Source organism: Amphiprion ocellaris, chromosome 16 (genome assembly GCF_022539595.1).
Source record: "Amphiprion ocellaris isolate individual 3 ecotype Okinawa chromosome 16, ASM2253959v1, whole genome shotgun sequence".
Lineage (NCBI taxonomy): Eukaryota > Metazoa > Chordata > Actinopteri > Pomacentridae > Amphiprion > Amphiprion ocellaris.
In genome coordinates this window covers 24949598-24968114 of record NC_072781.1, presented here as the reverse complement: position 1 = coordinate 24968114, position 18517 = coordinate 24949598, and the positions used below count along the sequence as shown (strand labels likewise).

Below are 18517 nucleotides of genomic sequence, written 5' to 3'. Positions count from 1 at the left end.
ACAACAAGTGAGCAAGAGATGAAAGTTCTCTTAACCCTCTGAACCTTCTCCAGGCAGTTTCTATGAGTTTTATGCCCCTTTCACATTTTTATTCACTGTAGGCTCATTTTTCCCCTTCAATATAAAGTCCTGCACTTCTATGGAAGCAGCACAACCATGGCTATGAGTAGAGAAGACTTAAAAATGTATTCTGTGCAGTATGACACAGAATATAATGCAATAAATCAAAAAAGAGAAAAAAAATTAAAGTTGAATTACTTGGAAAATTATTTTACAACATTTCATACAATTTAGTTTTACTTGTCTCTTATCTGCTATGTGTAAACACAGCCAGCAATTCAGCCAAAACAGTCCTTGAATTTTTGTCATGTGACCGTTGGTTACAGCAGAGTCACCAATAGCTTCACCACAGTTGCACTGAGGAACACAGAATTTTTGGACTTATACAGGATCTGGTTATTACTCTGCCAAGGAACGTGGTGGAGTTATGTGATGATCGGTGTAGGTTTGTGTGTCTTTCTGTCTGTCTGTTCGCAATATTACTCAAAAGTGGACTAACAGATTTGGACGAAATTTTCAGGGAAGGTCAGATATGACAAAAGGACCAAGTGATGAGATTTTGGCAGTGATGCGGGTTACAGTCTGGATCCACGGATTTGTTAAAGATTTCTGTATCATCGGCGTCACTGTAATTACGACTATAAGTGAACACGAATAAAACATACCTGTGCTCAGCACGTCATTTTGTTTGTGGGTACATCTATATTAAATGGCCACATTCTATGGTGCTGTGATTTCTGATCATCAATAACTAATAAACAAATGCTGCATTTATTTAAAAAAATAAATAAATACATTAAAAAAAAAAAAAAAAACTTCTACATTTCTGACAATGTCATATGGGGGAATGAACAGCCTTGGCAGAGTACTACGCTCTCTGAGTGCTTTTCTTGTTGAATTTTCTTTTCAATAACATGTCAGTGACAATGTAGAATAAAGTGCTTTTGATGAAATATCACAATTTTTCAGCTCGGATTTAGTTAATATTCTCAACAGAACAGCTCCAGATGGTGTAATTTGGCAATTTTTTTTCGGAGGGGGAGGTCAGAGCATTAAAATACAGTATGTTGTTGTACTCAAGACTTCCACTACTGCAAAGCATTCGTTGTTGTGATTCTTGTGCTCACTCAGTGTTTAGATGCTGTAGGACAGCAGTGATGCAGTGAGCTCTGCCGTAGAGAGGAAAGGAAGCAGCTGCCTGCAAGAGAGATGACTCAGCCCTCGACACCTCTGACTGCAGACAGCACAGCAGGAACCGAACCACTGAGGACAGACAAACAATAGTTTAATACATGGCATACACATATGCATAGATGCAATGTGAAGGTGATGTCTGTGGATGTTACCTGCCAAAGTGTTGATTTCCAAGATGGGTTTCTCAGAAGCCTGGACCGGTGGGGAGGAAGGCTGGAAATCAAGGCCCTGTTTCTGGGCACAGTGCAACAGAGCCTGGCTCAGGTCTGGCTGGTGGAGAAGAAGGTTGAGCAGGTGGGCTGCTGTAACACTGTCAAAAGGTTTGTTGCTTGTACTGAGGTCCAGAGAAGCCTGAAGGACGCAACACATCCTATCTGGCACCTAAAGACACAGAAATCTGCATAGTACTACACCACTATGCTGAAATCCTTACCCAGCAGATCCTACTATTGGCAGGGCTTAATGTAAATCACTGACAAATATGGATCTACCAAAAGGAATTAACACTGCAGTTATCGGTCCAACTTACATATATATGTATGTATGTATGTATGTACATGTATGTATATGTATATATGTATATATATGTATATATATATATATATATATATATATATATATATATATATATATATATATATATATATATATATATATATATATATATATATATATACATATATATATATATATATATATATATTTGATATTCATTTGATATCAGATATTTGATGATTTTTTTTCTTTTCCAAAGACAGAGTTAAGGTTTTGAATTATGTACAGAAAGTTTTGTTCAGGTGATTGACATAGCTTGGTCTCATATTAACCTGAAGGCCGACAGCTGATGGAGGAAGCTGCCACAGTAACACTGAGGCCAGTTGCTTGACTTCCAGGAAATTGCTGGCAACACAGTAAAGGACATTCTGAGCATGTGCAGAGGTCACAACGTCTCCAAGAGCAAACGCATCATCAGGGCCTGAGAAACACAGAGGCAGAAGTGAAGAAACTCAGTAGGGATCAGTAAATGACAAGAAGCTGCAGCATCAGGCTGGCATCAAAGCAAAGAGGTTTGCCAGTAATAGGTAGACTGCTGGTTCAGGCACAAACAGAAAAAATTATTGCAGAGTTGTGAGCTGCACAGTTGTGTGCAAATTGTGCCAAAGATTGCTGCTAAGCTGTCCTTGATCAAAGCACTGAATTCGAAACTACTGTGAGTGTATTGGACAGAATACAACACTGTGTTCTGAGCTTTTTGGTGCACTACAGATGTACTTTCAATATTTTATTACCAGGAGCACAAATTTCAATTAACTAGTGTTTTACTGTCTAAAAAAGTAACTTAAAAGTTGGTGTGTGTGTGTGTACGCTGACAGTTCAGCCATCAGTGCTGAACATCGGGGAAACAACTGCCATGAAAGTTAAAATGAATTAATAGCTCCTAATTAAGCTCCTAAAATACTTTCAATATGCATAGACCATTATGCAGACATTATACAGATATTCCACTGATATTATATTGCAATAAAAATGTATTGTTAGTAACAGAGGGAACATATTTCCAACGCTGTGACGTTTTATCAAGTGTGATGTTGTAATGTATTCAAAACTCAAACTAGTGAGGAGTAGGTGTACCAGTGTTGAAGGTGAAGAGCTGACCCAGCAGACCCAGCAGGTGGAGGGACATAAGGCATTTAGAGAAGGACGCTCCAGGGAGCAAAACCTCCAGCAGCGTTACACACAGCCAGCGCAGGAACGCCTACATCATGACAAACATCACAAATAAGTATTTATTTATATTCTTTTCATTACGCAAAAATATTGATACTAAAGAAAACTTAATTACTGATTATCCTAAATAAAAACTCATCAACTGTTTGAAAGGAAACCTTTGAATTGTTGCAACTAAATGTATAAAAAGAAAGACATTTTGAAAAGGGCTCATTTCCATTAACTGCTACAAAGTGAGTAAATGAGGCTGCATAATGTCATCAGAAGGTGGCGGTATAGGCCACAATACACATGGCTGTGTAATGTTTTTTGCAAAATTGGGTAAATTTTTAATTTTGCTATTCTGTTCCATTACATGCATAAAATATGCTACATATATGCTGTTTTGTGCGCATGTGTGTGCTATACCTTATACTGTTGCAGTGTGTTTTGGTCTTGTTCTCTCTGCTCCTCATCTCTCTCCTGGGTCAGTCTCTTCTGCAGCAGCTGAGTGCTGTCCTTCACTCTGCAGAGCAACTGGGTAGTAAAAGACCAAAGTTTCAGAAGGGATTATTTAGATTATTCATTTCAGGTTTTTTTTTTTAATCATTCAAACGTTAAAGAGTTGTTAATAATGTGGCACCCAGGCACAATACACACACAGTGAGTCCAGTAATTCCCCAATATAAACCCATGAGCTGCTGTTTCCAGCATATTTACGAACATCAAAGCTCACTGCATACTACCAGTCCAACATTTCAAATGCAATCAAACACAATGTTCGGTGAAGGGCTCACCTTCTTCATCAGGCTGACTGTTTGCTGTCTGATTCCTGGGGATTGGCTGTTAAGATTAGGCATAAGAAAGTGGCGGATCAGGTTCATTTCCTTTGAGGTCAGAACCTCAGTGCTGCGATGGCTCTCACACACTAAACCCAAAGCGTCCATTCTCACCTGTGTGGTAAGACGTGATGTTATACAAAATGTATAAAAACATAAAAACACTTTCAAAGCTGTAAAGAAAAAAAAGTTACACTATTTGAGAATACAGAAGGACTCACTTGATCATGTTTGTGTATGAGTGCTTGTTGGAACAGGGAGAGGGGCACCAGTCCTCCCCACAGACCCTCCTCTGTGGACGGTAAGACTCCCTGGGCCCTGGCTGCCCGCAGACATGTCATCAGTGCTCCCAGAGCACCTCTGCTGCCTGAAGGACCTAACAAGAACAGAAAAATAACAGAATAGTTCTGGTCATAGTTCTTAAAGACCAAAAGGTCATATGATGATGAATTTGATGATTCAGGACAGAATCATGGCTAAGGAATCAGAATTCTCCCCACAAATTTAACCTCATCTCACGGCTAAATGTCCAACTCATAAAGCTCTGCATTGTGCTGCTGCTCTGATTTTATTTGAGAAGTTCTGACGAGAGGTGATAAATCATAAAATTTTGATGCTTTTTACAGAATTACAGTCCACTCTCCACAATTGTCTGTTCACAAATAAGTTATGCCTCTAAGACGCGTAATGTGTCTGGTTGTGTCACAACAATCACAGTTTCACGAAATTCACGTGAACCAAGAAAGCTTGAACAGTGCAGTTATTCATTTCTTAAAGGTACTACATGTAAGTAATTCATTTGAAAGTTTAGTCGCTGCTAATCAGCTAGCCCCCATGCATCCCATTTGGTGTTTCCAAACTACAAGTTGGGTCAAGGTTGTGGCAGTCACTAGTGTCATTCAACTACCTCTCCACTGACTCTCTCAATTAATGAAAGAACTCAAACTCTACCATCTTGGACTGCAGCTGGTAACTGTAATTGACTATGTCATCACAGTGGACTTTATAGGCATCTTGTTCTGCTCAGCGAATCTCCAGGTGACCAGAACAAGGACTACTATTGCCAGCTTCAGTCTAAGATGGTGGGCCAACCTGCAGGAGGGAAACACATACGGAGCCGGTGCTGCCTGGTTAGCAGCATCTAAACTTAAATGTTTTTTTTACTTAAAAAGATATATCCATAGCACTTACAAAGATGCAAAGTTTTTATAAGTTTCTTCTAAAAAGCATATCTCATGCGAAATTAAGAACATCTACGATCTTAGACCATCAAATAACCTGCCGCAAGCTCTACATCTTTAAGCTGTGTTAAAGAATGCTCTCTGTTCTGTTTCTGAAAAGACAGATTGCTGTAACTACAATCTGTCTGGCCACAACAGAATGCTTTGTGAAGGTGAGAAAAACTGATGGGTACACTACCAGGCAAAAGTTTGGACACACTTTCTCATTCAGTGTTTTTTATTTAATTATTTTGTACATTGTAGATTAATAATTAAGACATCAAAACTATAAAAGAACACATATGGAATTATGTCGTAAACAAAAAGTGTTAATCTTCAGTATTAATCTACAATGTAGAAAATGAGAAGGTGTGTCCAACTTTTGACTGCTAGTTTTAGTGTTTGTTTTTACCTGTGCTGCAGGGCGGTGTGTCCTGTAAGGCCTGCACCATGTGTGTCAGACTGGAGGGGCTGCACCGAAGCAGCTTGGGCAGGAAGTAGTCCAGGATGTATGTGGTCTGGTCCAGCCTGGCCCGGCACAGGACATATAGCAGGGGGGTTACCCACGTCTGGTGCCACTGCTCCATCCAGTCCTCCATTTTTGCATCAGTACCAGCAGTGCTCGCTAGCTGTGCCTTGTGGCTGACAAACAGCCTCTCCAGCAGGTCGCTGGCATAAGGAGCTAATGTCTGGTCACCCATCAGGCCCAAGAGACACGAAGGCAGGCACGGCTGGATGTCCAACAGGTACCCTGCCCCATAGAGCTCCACCAGGCAGCCCAAGGAGCCATATTTCCCCCTCATGTGCCACTCCAGTCCCAGCAGATTTTGGGTGAGGTCCGTGATATAAGGGTCCTTGGTTGGGTCAGAAATAGACGGGTTGGTGTGCTGATGGAGGAGGAGGAGGTTGCGGAACAGGGAGCGGGTTTGGTGGCGGACACCGTCCAGCGGATGCTCCCAGTGAGAGTAGATGTGTTCCAGCAGGTGTCGCTGCAACTCAGAGCCTCCACTGAGGGGCTGCTGGAGGCTGGGAGGGCAGAGCCGTGCTTCCCCTTGCAGACAATCCAGGGCAGCACCACTCCACAGGGTCAGCACACGAGCCACCACCATGGCTGTAGAGGACTCCTTTATGCTATAATAAAGATTAAAATAACCTTAACATATTTTTTACACCTAAACCCAGCAACTGGATTTTTCCTGAACTTGTTTTAATTAGCATCCTCCACTCAGATAAAGTATCAAGACATTATAATGTTTTTGAAACTGTGAACGGAAACACAGAAGAACTTCTGAATCACATTTTAATTGTTAACTATGATAGAAAACAGACTGGGTATCAGAGTAAATCTACCTGACATCTAGATCCAGCAGCGTGTTTGGGACCAACAGCAGCAGTTGTTCCCACTGGGGTCCTGGGAGAGCACCCTTCCAGTTCAACATCGCCAGAGCCCCATGACACAGATACAGAGAGACACCTGGTGGGCGTCCACTTGTACACAAACCCTCACACTTCTGTTTGAGCCACTGAGGAGATGCATCAAAACCCTGCACTGAGCTACGTAGCAGACTGCACACCTGACACACACAAACACAAGAACAGGGCAGAGCATTTCAACAGAGTGGCTGCAGGTTTCTGTGAGAATCCACAGCTTATTTAACATCTTATGAATGTAACTTTTGTGATAAATGTCATCACTTTTGGACACAAACATGTCTTTCAAGGCTATGAACTAAGACTTTCTAATCATTTAGTGCATTTTAAGGAGAGAGTGACAGGAGGTTTGTCTTCCTGCTTTTGCATTGTACTAGTGTTGTTGCTCAACAATTTTAAGAAAACTAGTTACAGAAATAATTCATTCACCAAAAAGTATTTCTGACAGCAACTTTATGAATTAACATTTTTTATTAGTTCTTCTACAGTTTGATTTCTGAAATTCAGGTTAAGTTGATGTTGATGTGCTGCCTCCTCGGTTTAGATTTGCATTTAGAAAGGAGTTTACGAAAATTTAAAACAAATTTAGGAGAATTTAAAAGAAATTTACTACGGTATCCGCATTTCAGTCATATGCCTTTTATACTCCTTTTGGTTTTTTACAAGACGTCCAGAACATAAGTAAATCTTCTCAAAATTTACAGAAGACATAGCCTGTAAAATCCAGAATGTTTAATCCTCTACTTACCACAGAAGCAACGTCGTCTCCAAAGCCCATGACAGACCTGATCAGTAACACTACTGCCATGCCAGCTGTACTCTGGACTGACTGGATGAACTCCTCTGCAAGCACAGAGAGAAACAGAGAAGAAATTACTTGAGGAAACGCAAGAAAATTCACAGTTTCTTGTTTTTTATTATAAATTTTCGTTTTACCCTTATTGTAAATAACACTTCACAATAAAATGATCTGTCTCTTCAGCTACCATTATCAAGGGTGATGTTTGTAAACCTACTTTCACCTGCAAATAGTAACACCTGCAATTAACTAAGTGCTAAAATGACTCATTACAAAAAATAATCATTAACGTCTACAACATATAAAGATGTTTATTGTGGTCTATGTCACCAAAATTCATATCATAATTAGGTAACACTATATAAAAACTGTAGAACATTTTATTAGTAGGTTGAATTAGATCCACTTTTTGCAGAGTTTGGACAACCAAACATATTTTGAAACCAAAGCAGATTGCAAGGACTATGATAAAACTAATGCATGATTCAGAAATGTCTACCTTACATCAGACTCTGGGAATCACCCCTTTACTATACTGTATAGCACTAGCACTTTATCTAGTGAAGTCCAAATTACATAAAATTTATGCAATATAGAGTGCAAAAAAAGAAAAAGAAGTGTCTGCGATGGATAAACTATGTTCTGCCAACAACCCTGTAATGCAATGCGTCGTATTTACGAGATTCTTCATCTGTTGGTGAAGAAACAAAATGTAGATGATTTAGAAGTGTCTGAAATCTGAATCTACTGCTCATAAGAGAGTAAACTGCCGAGTGTGTATTATTTAGGCTATAGTGAATGATTTATGTGAATAAGTGTTTGATTTATTGACTGCCAGGGGTGGATGGTTGTTTTGTAGTCAGACAGATCTATACATAAATGCTTCCAACTGCTTGCTCTCTGGATATGCCAGTGGTGCATTTGCAATTTTTAGGTTCTAAGGTTTCTTACCATCAGTGAGGATATGCATATAGCAGCCAAGGAGGCTGCCCAGTGTGTCCTCCAACTTGCAGTGGTCCTGGTCAGCTTGCAGGGTTACACTGAGGGTGTCCTGAGATCTCTGGACCACCAGCATGGAAGTCTTCACTGCAGCCAAACAGGACTGCATCAGCTGGGCCTGGGCAATATGACGGCCTGCTAGACCACTTTGAGAACAGCAGGGGGCGACAGAGACAGACAAATCATGAACAAGTCACATATTTGAAATATCAGTGACAAGTCCAATAGTTTTTCTTTGTCAAGAAGGCTCCTGAGGGACATGACCTAGAAGTATTGAAGACAGCCATCATATTAAAGGTGAAGAAAAAGATATACTTTTTTGTGTACTTTTTATGATGTCCTTTTATTATGACCTATTTTCCTTCTATCATGATCTATGTTTCATTGTATGTTTCATTGTTATGTTTTCTTTGTGTAGTTTATGTAGTGTGCTTTTATTGTGACCTATTGTCCTGTTTCACTGTTATGTTTTTTTTTCTTTTTTTTAATCTGCCGAGGGACTGCAGATGTAAATTAGCACTGTTGCTATAATCCGGCATATTTACATTTATTGTTGTCTAAATAGACGTTCATTAATGTGCACTGTCACTATCAAGTAAATAAACAAAGATATGCCATCCCATACTTTCTTGCAGAAGCACCGTTCAAAGTGATACACCATCTGCAGCAGACCCATATCAACAACATTAGTCATTGTGTGTGGTTATATAGCTTGGTGCAAGTGCAATGCAATTGTCTTTGCACTGTGAGTGAGTTTCTTTTCTTTTGTCCTGAATTCTACTTCACATGTTTGTTCTGTTCATGGGTCTACAATTGCTGAATGGACTGGTGTAGAGGAAGTGGCTGATCTCCAAAACAAAACAAAAAATATCACTACAGACTGACTTCAAACTAGAAGCCCAAATCTCAATCCAAAAGAGATGCTGTGAAATGACCTCAAGAGACTCAGTGACACCTTACAGACATGGTTGATCAAAGCAGTTCCGTGAGGAAGAACAATTTAAAATAGCCACAAGTAGCTGATCCATAGCTATAAATTAAATACATTAAGATTGTAAATTAGCTTAAGCATACTGAGTTTGGCTTTACTTGTGACTCAAAGGATGAACTGATCCAATTTTATGACAAAGTAAAGAAAACAAGGTTATTCCAAAGGATTCCCACACTTTCTCTCAAATATCTTTGTAGCAACAAGAGCACAGAATATGCCTCCTTACCTGTTCTGGTGAAGGTATTCACTCAATACCTTGTGAAGAAACAGCAGCACTATACAAAGGAGAGCAGAATTCAATGAGGCTCAGATAAAAAAATAGCAGTTCTCTTAAAATAAGGTATTCTTTTCTTAAGGTAGGTGGAAATAAGTTGTATACAAACCTTCAGGTAGCAGTTTCTTAATGCATCGCTCACCTGGAAATCGAGAATTTTGCAAAGATTGTTATTATATACTTATATATAGGTTTATAAAAGGCGGTAAAGCCTTTTGTGTACATCTGCACAAAAGGCAACGGCAAGCACTCACCGAGAGGGAAGCCATCCAGAAAGGCAGAGATGGTGTCTACGATGTGTGAATACTGCTCTGAAGGTGAGCTGGACATACACTCAGACAAACACACGGACAAAGAGTTTACAGTGTGTTCCTGAAGCCATTCTGGTGCTGAACCCAAGGCACTGAGGAGAGCAACACAGAGACACGATGTGTACCAGAGAACGCAAGAATTTACTGTAAACACAGATAGACAAGTGAGAAACAAGTTATAATGTAATGTATAACTACAATGTTGAAACTTAAAGAGCGCCATTGAAATCATCCGAAAATATATTTCTCCTTGCAACCAAAATATACAGCTCTATTCTGTTTCATCCATATCATGCACAACAATAATGGCAGATATGTTTTAAAACAATGTTGGAAAAAGACAGCAGGTAGACGGTTTGAACTAGTGAAACAGATAAATAAAAGCGCTAGCATGTAATGGCAAATATACTGGTGATTTAGTATCTCAATTTTTGTTATTTCTACAAACAGTAGCTCAAATGGATACTAAAATGTTTTGGTGTACCTGGCAATGGCTCGTCTTAGGGGGTTCTTTGCCTGCAGGGAGGTGTAGACCAGAGCTAGAGTGTGTAGACAAGCATCTAAAAGAACTCCGTCAGACTGCTCTTCATTCAGGGCCTCAAGCTGGGACCCTGCCTGTAAGTACACACAAACACTCCTGTCATATATAATAGAATAAAACCAGACTAGAATTTTAGCCTAGTGTGCACCATTCACTGCTTGCAAAACACTGTGTTCTTCACGGACACACCTTTTTAACCAGCTGGATCTGCTGCACTGGCTCTGTCAGCTCCAAACAGGACTGCAGGGTTTGGGCGACCTGCCGGACTCCATCGTCTCCTCCATCAATAGAGAGGGACACTAGGAAAGTTCAAAACACACTGTTAAAAATTTAATCCTATAACATACTGGTGAGCCCCAAACTGTTGATACCCATGCAAATTTTTAACGTAGAGGATTTTAATTGGTTTCCTCTGGCTACAAATTACATAGACAAGAGACAAAACCCCAGGGTACTGAGTTACAGATGTTAATGACTACATGCTATGTCTTTCCCTTTCTTACAAGCAGCAACTATGTCTCAGGGATGGACGCTCAGACCAAGCTTACTGAACTCTTTGGTTTTAGATATGACTTGCAACTAACAAGAATCCAACAAATAATAAGTGTCAAGTAATTTTAGGCTCAAATGTAGCATATAGTGATGGACAGGCACACGTGGGCTGCTATACCTGACAGGCAACACCATTAAGGGAGCAAAACTTCTTTTGCAATAGCCTACTTACCTATCAGCTTGTGTAGCTTCTCCTCTTCCAGCACCACAGCCTCAACTTTGGCAGTTTTCTTCTTCACCACCATGACTCTGCTCTGTGTGATTAGCACCAACTTTATATGCTTCATAGTCGTATAGACGTTCACAAAAAACTATATCTCAGACTTTCACAGCCATGCAACAAATTTTCAATATAGCTTGGGTAAAGGTTCAGTTTCAGTAAGAGACCCTCACATCTGTCAAAACTGAGCACAACAGTGAGTCCTTACCTCTTCACTGGTTCCTTTTGAATTACAGAGCTACCCCAAGCTCTCTCTCTCATTCAGACACACAAACACTTACACGAATGCACACATTTTAGCTTTACAAGTATTGCATATTTCATTTGATCTTGGCTAAAAGTACTGTTGCTAGGACTGTTAGCTAACTACTGCTAGCTGTCTGGCACTGACTATACGCCTAAAATAAAAGGACAAACCGACACAGCAAACACTTAAATAACAAAATAACAAAACACTCACAAGGAGTACAGCAGCGACATAAATATGTGAAGTTAAAAGTAAAAAAAACATTCAGCTCAGTTCAGCATGTGGTTTACTCACTTCCAGTCCTGCTGCTTCAGCTGGTAGATTTGCTAGCGTCAAGCTGGAGGACAAGAGCATTTCCTTTCTGAGAATTTTTTCAGGATAAAATATCGTTTAAACATTATGCCCCGTAATAAAGTAAAACTGTACACATGTGCAAGCAATGGGAACATTCCTATTGTTAATTGAATTACGTGATTAAAAGACGTTACCTTGTGCAAAATGTATGACTAAATTAATATCTCACAAGTATTAGTACGTTATAAAACTTTAAATTTGAAGCTACTCATAGGCTTTCCGATATTCTTCTCGCTAAATCGACGCATCTATGGTCCATGCTGCTCAGATGGGACGTCACTTCCGGTAAACATTTTGATCCCGCCCTCGGACTCTGCTCTGGCCAGAAAGTGGCGCTCCGGAGTTTTATTGGTTAACAAGACACGTCAATCAAAGACTGACTGCGTGATTCTTCTGCGCAGTGAAACGCCCACCAGGATTGTGATTGGACGCATTTCACGAAGCCACACCCTTTAAAAACCAACCCGTCTCCAACTTTTGCTTGGGAGTTGAAATGAAAACCTTTGGGAAAGGCAGAAATTCACCGTTTGTAGTGATGAATTAGGATTTCTTTCACAGGAATAACAGCAGATACAGACACGGTGGACTCGACATGACGTAAGGTCCCTCATAACGTGTCTTTACATCAATATCTTCAAGGGTAAGTTGAGAAGCTAAGATGAAAATAGCTCTTTTAATAATTAAATAGGAAACGACAATTTTAGCTAAGCCTGTCTACAGTTAGAATGATTCAGCTAGTTGTGGGACAATTATGTGAAACTGATCATTTATCAGAAAACTTTCATTAATGTAAATACAGCAGTCCTAAAAAGCCCCTTTTCTCATTTTTTCTACTATATAGTCACAGTTTTAAAGCAGAGCTAGTAGTGTAAGTTGTGTTTTGCTAGCTTGTCTTTTAAGTTTTCCAAGCTTTAACCCGGCAATTTAGGCAATTATTCTTCACATATCACTGCCAAGTCTATGCAGTGCAATACTAAAGATTAGCATATATTCTTATGACATCACATTGCATAAAAATGCACAAGTTATGGTTTATTTTAGTATGTAAAGTCACTTGAAGTAAGCTACAACAGAAAATGTTACACTTAGCTGCCCCTCATAAACTTCAGATCTTTTTTTTGACTACTACTAACTATTCTGAGGAGAACACTTGGTGGGAAATGGTTGATCATTTTAATACCTAAACAAGCTTATAGCTTAGCATATTATACTACCCTAAATGTTATTTCAAACAGTGGGACAGAGTTCATTTTCATGTGAGAATCTCAGCACACTGTAAGTCTTTTTTTAAAAAGTATAAACAAGTAGTAATAGGGTTCCTATCAATTTTAAAGGCTCACTACACCACTAGTCCACTCGAAATTCAGGCAAGCATTTCAACAGCCCATTCTGTCTCTGTACACTGAGAGTGGGACGTCAGAAAAAAAGATTATCACAGATTGAAAAGATAAAAAAAGATTCAGTGTTCAGGGTTTAAACTATGTTCATTGTTTGCATCCTCTCATCATCACTGAGAAATTATGCCTAGAGGAGAAATACAGATGTCAAAAAATAAGAGATTAAAGATCACTAGTTTTCTTACAGGATCCTCATTAAATCTGACACACACAAAAACAATGCACTTAGAAGTTAATGCGAGGGAATGAACTTGGCAGAAGATCAACTGAAGGGTGCTGTTGCAGAAAACCGTCATATAACTGCACTAAAGACACTACAAGTCACATATAGTAACCCTCTAGAAAATTGCAGGATGGGTAAAATGTTACTACTGCCTTGAAGTCAGCTAATAAGCGATGCACATCTGAGAGTAGATACAATATAAGGTAGGTAGGCGGGGGCACTAAGGACCTTGCCTAAGGGTCCTCATTGGACAACTATGCCCTGACTGGGATTTGAACCACCAATCTCCCATGCCAAAGGTGTTAGTCAATCAGCTAGTATGAAGAATTGAATTTATTAACTTCTAGGACATGCTTTTATATTTTATTTATTACTGTACCAATATGTTGTATTAAATTCCTTTGCCAAAGTCCCTTATGTTGTTTTGTTTTGTGGAGTGTGAGCTCTTTTATTTCTTGCCTTCGTCAGTGTTTACCACAGCAAACAAGCAACAGAAATAAGCCTGTGGAAACCAGTTTATGGCCTTCCTCCGCACATGTTTGCAGTCTCTTTGTGAGGGGGCCAGGCTGGTAATGAGAGGTTATTACTTGGAGGAGAGAAACCCAGGCTTTCTATCTTCCTCCTCTCGTCTCATAATAGATCCTCATCTGTCTTTCTCATCTCTTCTCTCTCTCCCTCTCTCTCTTTCTCTCTCTTTCTGTCCCTTTCTCTGTCCCTCTTTCTGTTTCTGTGTTTACTTCTTGTTTTCCAAAGTTAGCCTTGGAAAATGTGATGCAGGTCTGACCTAGGGAGGGTGTTGAGGTATTTTGGACCAATAGAGGTGTTTTCCTGTTTGGCTGTGCTAAGCGATACGCCTACTGCCCACACTGGTCCAGCTGGGCTCGACGGTGGAATATTTCAGGTGCTGGCTGATGGCAAAACATCTGCTCAACAACAAACCCTCTGTCCATTTGTGTTTTGTTTCCATTTTTGACAGTTGTCTATCTCTGATATGAATATTTATGATTACAGTTCAGAGGAAAATGTAGTTTTTGGAACAGAATTGCAAAATGTGCAAAACAAAAGCTGATAAATGTCTGCACGGAAAATGTTTTTTCTTTCAACTCCGCATATCAATCAAACAGAAAATATATGAGCAAACATTTATGCTGTTCAAGTGGCCAAGGCCAGTAAATCTGAAACAGCTTCAAGGACAGCTGATTTGGCAAATCACTTCATTATTATGAAGTTTCTCACTGCTGTGTGTATGACTGTGTGTGTTTTCCAGAGGGTCAGGCAGCATGGCAGACGGGGAGGAGGCGATGAGCCAGGAGGACTGGAAGGAGAAGTGTGTGGTTCTGGAGGCGCTGCTCATGAAGTTCAGAGTACAGATCATCAAGATTCGAGAACTTACTGCAGACAAGGTTGGTTTGAGGAAATTCATGATTTTAATTAAATATCTTGACACCAAAGAAGCCAATTTATGATTTATGTGGTGCCAGTCTGAATCCTGTCTGAGTCAGGAAATGTAGAGGAAAACATCTTTACAGGTGAGAAGTTTATACAACAGTTACAGGAGTAAAGTAGCTCGCCACTCAGAGGATGTTAGCACTTTCGCCTTGCAGCGAGAAGATCCCTGGTTCGCGTCCCGGCTTTCCCAGGATCTTTCTGCATGGAGTTTGCATGTTCTCCCTGTGCATGCGTGGGTTTTCTCCGGGTTCTCCGGCTTCCTCCCACAGTCCAAAAATATGCTGAGGTTAATTGATCATTCTAAATTACCCGAAGGTGTGAATGTGAGAGTGATTGTTTGTCTCTGTATGTGGCCCTGCGACAGACTGGTGACCTGTCTAGGGTGTCCCCTGCCTTCACCTGAGTCAGCTGGGATAGACTCCAGCCCCCCCGCGACCCTAGTGAGGATTAAGCGGTGTATAGATAATGGATGGATGGATGGTATTAATTTATATGGTAGAAGACACATCATGAGCAAAACGATGTAGACAATACCAATGTTTCCTCTAATTTTTCCTGAGTCTGAGCAAACACACAAACTCCCTGAGCGTTCCTTGGACCACTGTGAGCAACATCAGACGTGTGCAATGTGGTCACACCAGCATCACATCCATTCAAGTTACATGGTTCATTAAAAGAATCAAATTACAGCATTTACATTTCTGTTAAAACACTTTGTCAACAGGAGCCAGTTGAAGGCTGCAGTGATTTTAGTGACACTACAATGTATAAGAGTGAAGTTATTGAATATTTGTCTCTCTTTACTGTTGCAGTGGTTTTGCAAATTGCAGACGGACCCTGTTCACTCCATAGACACCAATGTTATTCCTGTAGCTTGAAAGACAGCTACTTTTGATAAAACTGGGCTTGTAGCACATTGTCTGCCTTGTAACAATGGGAAAGAGGCACCGTTTATGTTTTGACAACCTATATCTAATGAGTTATTGATGCTGGAAGTGTGAATCTGTGAATATCTTTCCAACTTTACTGAACTTGGGGCCACTACCACCTAAGGAGTGATATATTTAATTTTGAAAAAAGCATTTAGCCATACTTAAAGCTTTAAGTGCTTCATTAACACGGAACTAAAAATTTTGTATTGTTTTATTATCACAGGTTCTGTCTGAAAAGAGGTGGCATCATTTTAAACAGTGAAATCAAACTAACAAAATGTAATGACCAACCAGTGAGCAATACTGGATTCTGCAAAAACATAAACAACTTTTTTTTAAAAATCTAAATCTTATCTAAACACAGTTAATGTATTAACTTATTTATGTGTGTATGCATGTATTTATTGATTTATTTAGTACTGTTAACATATCACAGTTCTGAGTGAGTTTTTCTTAAGACAGGCAAAGGCCATTTATTGATTATATATAGGCTCTTAAATGTTTATTAAAAACTAAAAAGCATTTTAAATAAAACAATTCAGTTCAATTCAGTTTTATTTATATAGCACCAATTACAGACAAATTGTCTCGAGACACTTTACAGAACCAATATGCCTGACCCCCAGAGCAAGCCAAAAGGTGACAGTGGCAAGGAAAACACCCTTTTAACAGGGAAAAAAACCTCGAGCAGAACCTGGCTCTAATGTGGGGGGACCCTTCTGCTGCTGGCCGGGCGGGTTGACTTAGGCATTTATTGAGTCACTAAAATACTGTAGAGTACAGACCACATCAGCATGATTATAAGCATCCTCTGGTAAATTAACAACCAGATACTGATGTCTCTCACCATATGGACTTCAGGAGATGACTGGGGGATGATAAACTGTGACCTACTGGTTGGGTTCTCTCTGTTCTCATGTTTCTTACATGTTTGTCCCCTGACAGCCGGGTCCTAATGTTTTTTGAGCAACACACCATACTATGACTATTTACTATTGTAAATTTCCCCTGGAGTGGGGAGAAATAAAGAACTTTATCTTTATCTTTATCTTATCTATCTATGACGTTTTTACAATGATGGTTCTACTATGGAACCAGTTTGACATGTTCAGGTGTTCTTTGTGTGAAAACTCAGAGATTTCAGGTATCAGAAGGTGGTTTTCAACTTTCTTTGTTAACTTTCTGCTTCAACTTTAAACTAAATTTCCTTCACTAACCCAGCCCTCTGGACTTCCAGGAAGCTGTGTTCCTATTGGCTGTCCAGGTGGCTGCTTGGTGTTATCAGGAACACCTGAGCAGCTCAGTGTCTTCCTGCTTTATTTAGCTGCAGACAAACATTTCCTCTGCTTCTCTTCACCAGTGAACTGGGTTTGGCTCCATTGCTGTAGTTTGTTCTTTAGGCGTTGGCTTGCAGCTTCCAGCAGTAAAATAGGCTTTAATGTGTTTCTTGGTGTGTTTTAGGGCTTTGTACTGGATAGTTGTCTTGGTAAATGTGGTTCTTTAGCCACAGTTAACACATGGTGCTAATGTGTGCAGTGGTTAGTGGATTTGTTGCAGCTGAGTTGTGTCTTTATCTTGGCTGTAGTGAGTCTTTAGAGGTTTTTGGTCAGACACATTCTGTATTCTTGTTTGAGAACCAGTGTTGGTTGTCCAGAAGGTAAGAGTTCCTGTCCTGATTCTCTGTTCTCAGAGGTTCTCTGGTAGGCTGCAGGAGACTTGAGTATTTGGGTTGTGCTAGTTTGGTTTTTGTATGGTTTCATTTGGACGACTATCTTGAGGCCCCTCCATGTGGTTTAGTGAGGTTTTCTGGAACAGTTCTACAAAGCAACCTGCAGCAGAAGAGACTTTGAGAGTTTTTAGGAAGTTCTGGAGAGCAGACTTTAGAGCAGCAGAAACATTTGTCAGCATATTGAGCAGGAGAAGGTGAGCTTCAGAGTAGAAATGAGAAGGAAACCTTCTTGACCCGTGTGGTGAGGTCCTGTACCAAGAGTTTGAGCAGGTTGTGAAGAGTCTGTAGTTCTTTGGTCTGAAAGCACAAGAAAAGTCGACTCATTAAAGGAGAAAACAGGAGATATTGTTGGTTCTTCTGTCACTCTGCAGTTTCCTTAGACTGAATATCAAGTTTATATTTTAAATGATTTCCCATGTGAGCCCAAGAAGACTTCAATAAACTCCCTCCATCCCCTGGACACAACATATTTTATTACCATGTTAAATCTTTTTTTTTTAAAAATATGTTATTGAGTTTTAATCATAGTTTTAGCATAGTTTTTTCTCTTTGCTTGTTTAGTTTTGTCATCTGTGTAAAAGGTGCTAAACAAATAAAGTTGAACTGATAAACTGAATAACTGACTAACTCATGATTGTGACAACAGAAGTATTTTCATTGTGATTTAAGGGTTTGTTTCATTTTTAAGGTTGAGGTTAAAATCTTGACAGAAAAAGAATATTAAAGAAATAAACTACATAACAAAAAGCAATTAAATCAAAGGAAAAAAAATTAATACAATAAAACTTTTAAAAAGTTTTATTATTAAAAAGATTTAAGAAATTTAAGATGTAATTTCTAATTAAACATTTAATTTTTTAATTAAATGTTTTGTCTTGTTAAAGGTTTAATGATCCAATTAAATGTTTTGTATTTTTTAAAAATGTTTAATATTATTATTCTTGTTTAATTGTATTTTTTAAATGTTTAATTCTGGAAAATATTTTATCTGTAATTTTGAATATTTGTATTTTTAAAATTTTGTTTAATTTCATAATGACATGTATTG

General features: G+C 39.3%; 2 protein-coding genes across 3 annotated transcripts in view; one reads left to right on the top strand and one right to left on the bottom strand.

The window, feature by feature from the left end:
- thada (THADA armadillo repeat containing) overlaps window positions 1-11743 on the bottom strand; it is a 129141-nt gene extending 117398 nt beyond the window's left edge. The window contains exons 1-18 of one of the 2 annotated variants that reach the window (XM_023276786.3): window positions 11680-11743; window positions 11091-11172; window positions 10556-10665; window positions 10310-10440; window positions 9769-9917; window positions 9624-9656; window positions 9467-9515; window positions 8202-8395; window positions 7200-7294; window positions 6371-6594; window positions 5433-6151; window positions 4022-4176; window positions 3759-3914; window positions 3391-3498; window positions 2887-3010; window positions 2082-2230; window positions 1407-1635; window positions 1188-1323 (exon numbers count right to left, since the gene is read on the bottom strand). In XM_023276786.3, the coding sequence (XP_023132554.3) occupies window positions 1188-1323; window positions 1407-1635; window positions 2082-2230; window positions 2887-3010; window positions 3391-3498; window positions 3759-3914; window positions 4022-4176; window positions 5433-6151; window positions 6371-6594; window positions 7200-7294; window positions 8202-8395; window positions 9467-9515; window positions 9624-9656; window positions 9769-9917; window positions 10310-10440; window positions 10556-10665; window positions 11091-11172; window positions 11680-11739 (2903 nt within the window). In that variant the 5' untranslated portion in view covers window positions 11740-11743. Of the gene's footprint in view, window positions 1-1187; window positions 1324-1406; window positions 1636-2081; window positions 2231-2886; window positions 3011-3390; window positions 3499-3758; window positions 3915-4021; window positions 4177-5432; window positions 6152-6370; window positions 6595-7199; window positions 7295-8201; window positions 8396-9466; window positions 9516-9623; window positions 9657-9768; window positions 9918-10309; window positions 10441-10555; window positions 10666-11090; window positions 11173-11598; window positions 11657-11679 lie in introns of those variants that run through there. The other variant, XM_035951242.2, reaches the window with a different exon arrangement.
- Window positions 11744-12221: 478 nt separating this feature from the next.
- Window positions 12222-18517, top strand: part of LOC111573998 (pleckstrin homology domain containing, family H (with MyTH4 domain) member 2) — a 42205-nt gene continuing 35909 nt past the window's right edge. Inside the window, exons 1-2 of the mRNA XM_055018785.1 lie at window positions 12222-12379; window positions 14627-14762. Of these exons, the coding sequence (XP_054874760.1) occupies window positions 14640-14762 (123 nt within the window). The 5' untranslated portion in view covers window positions 12222-12379; window positions 14627-14639. The remainder of the gene's footprint in view (window positions 12380-14626; window positions 14763-18517) is intronic.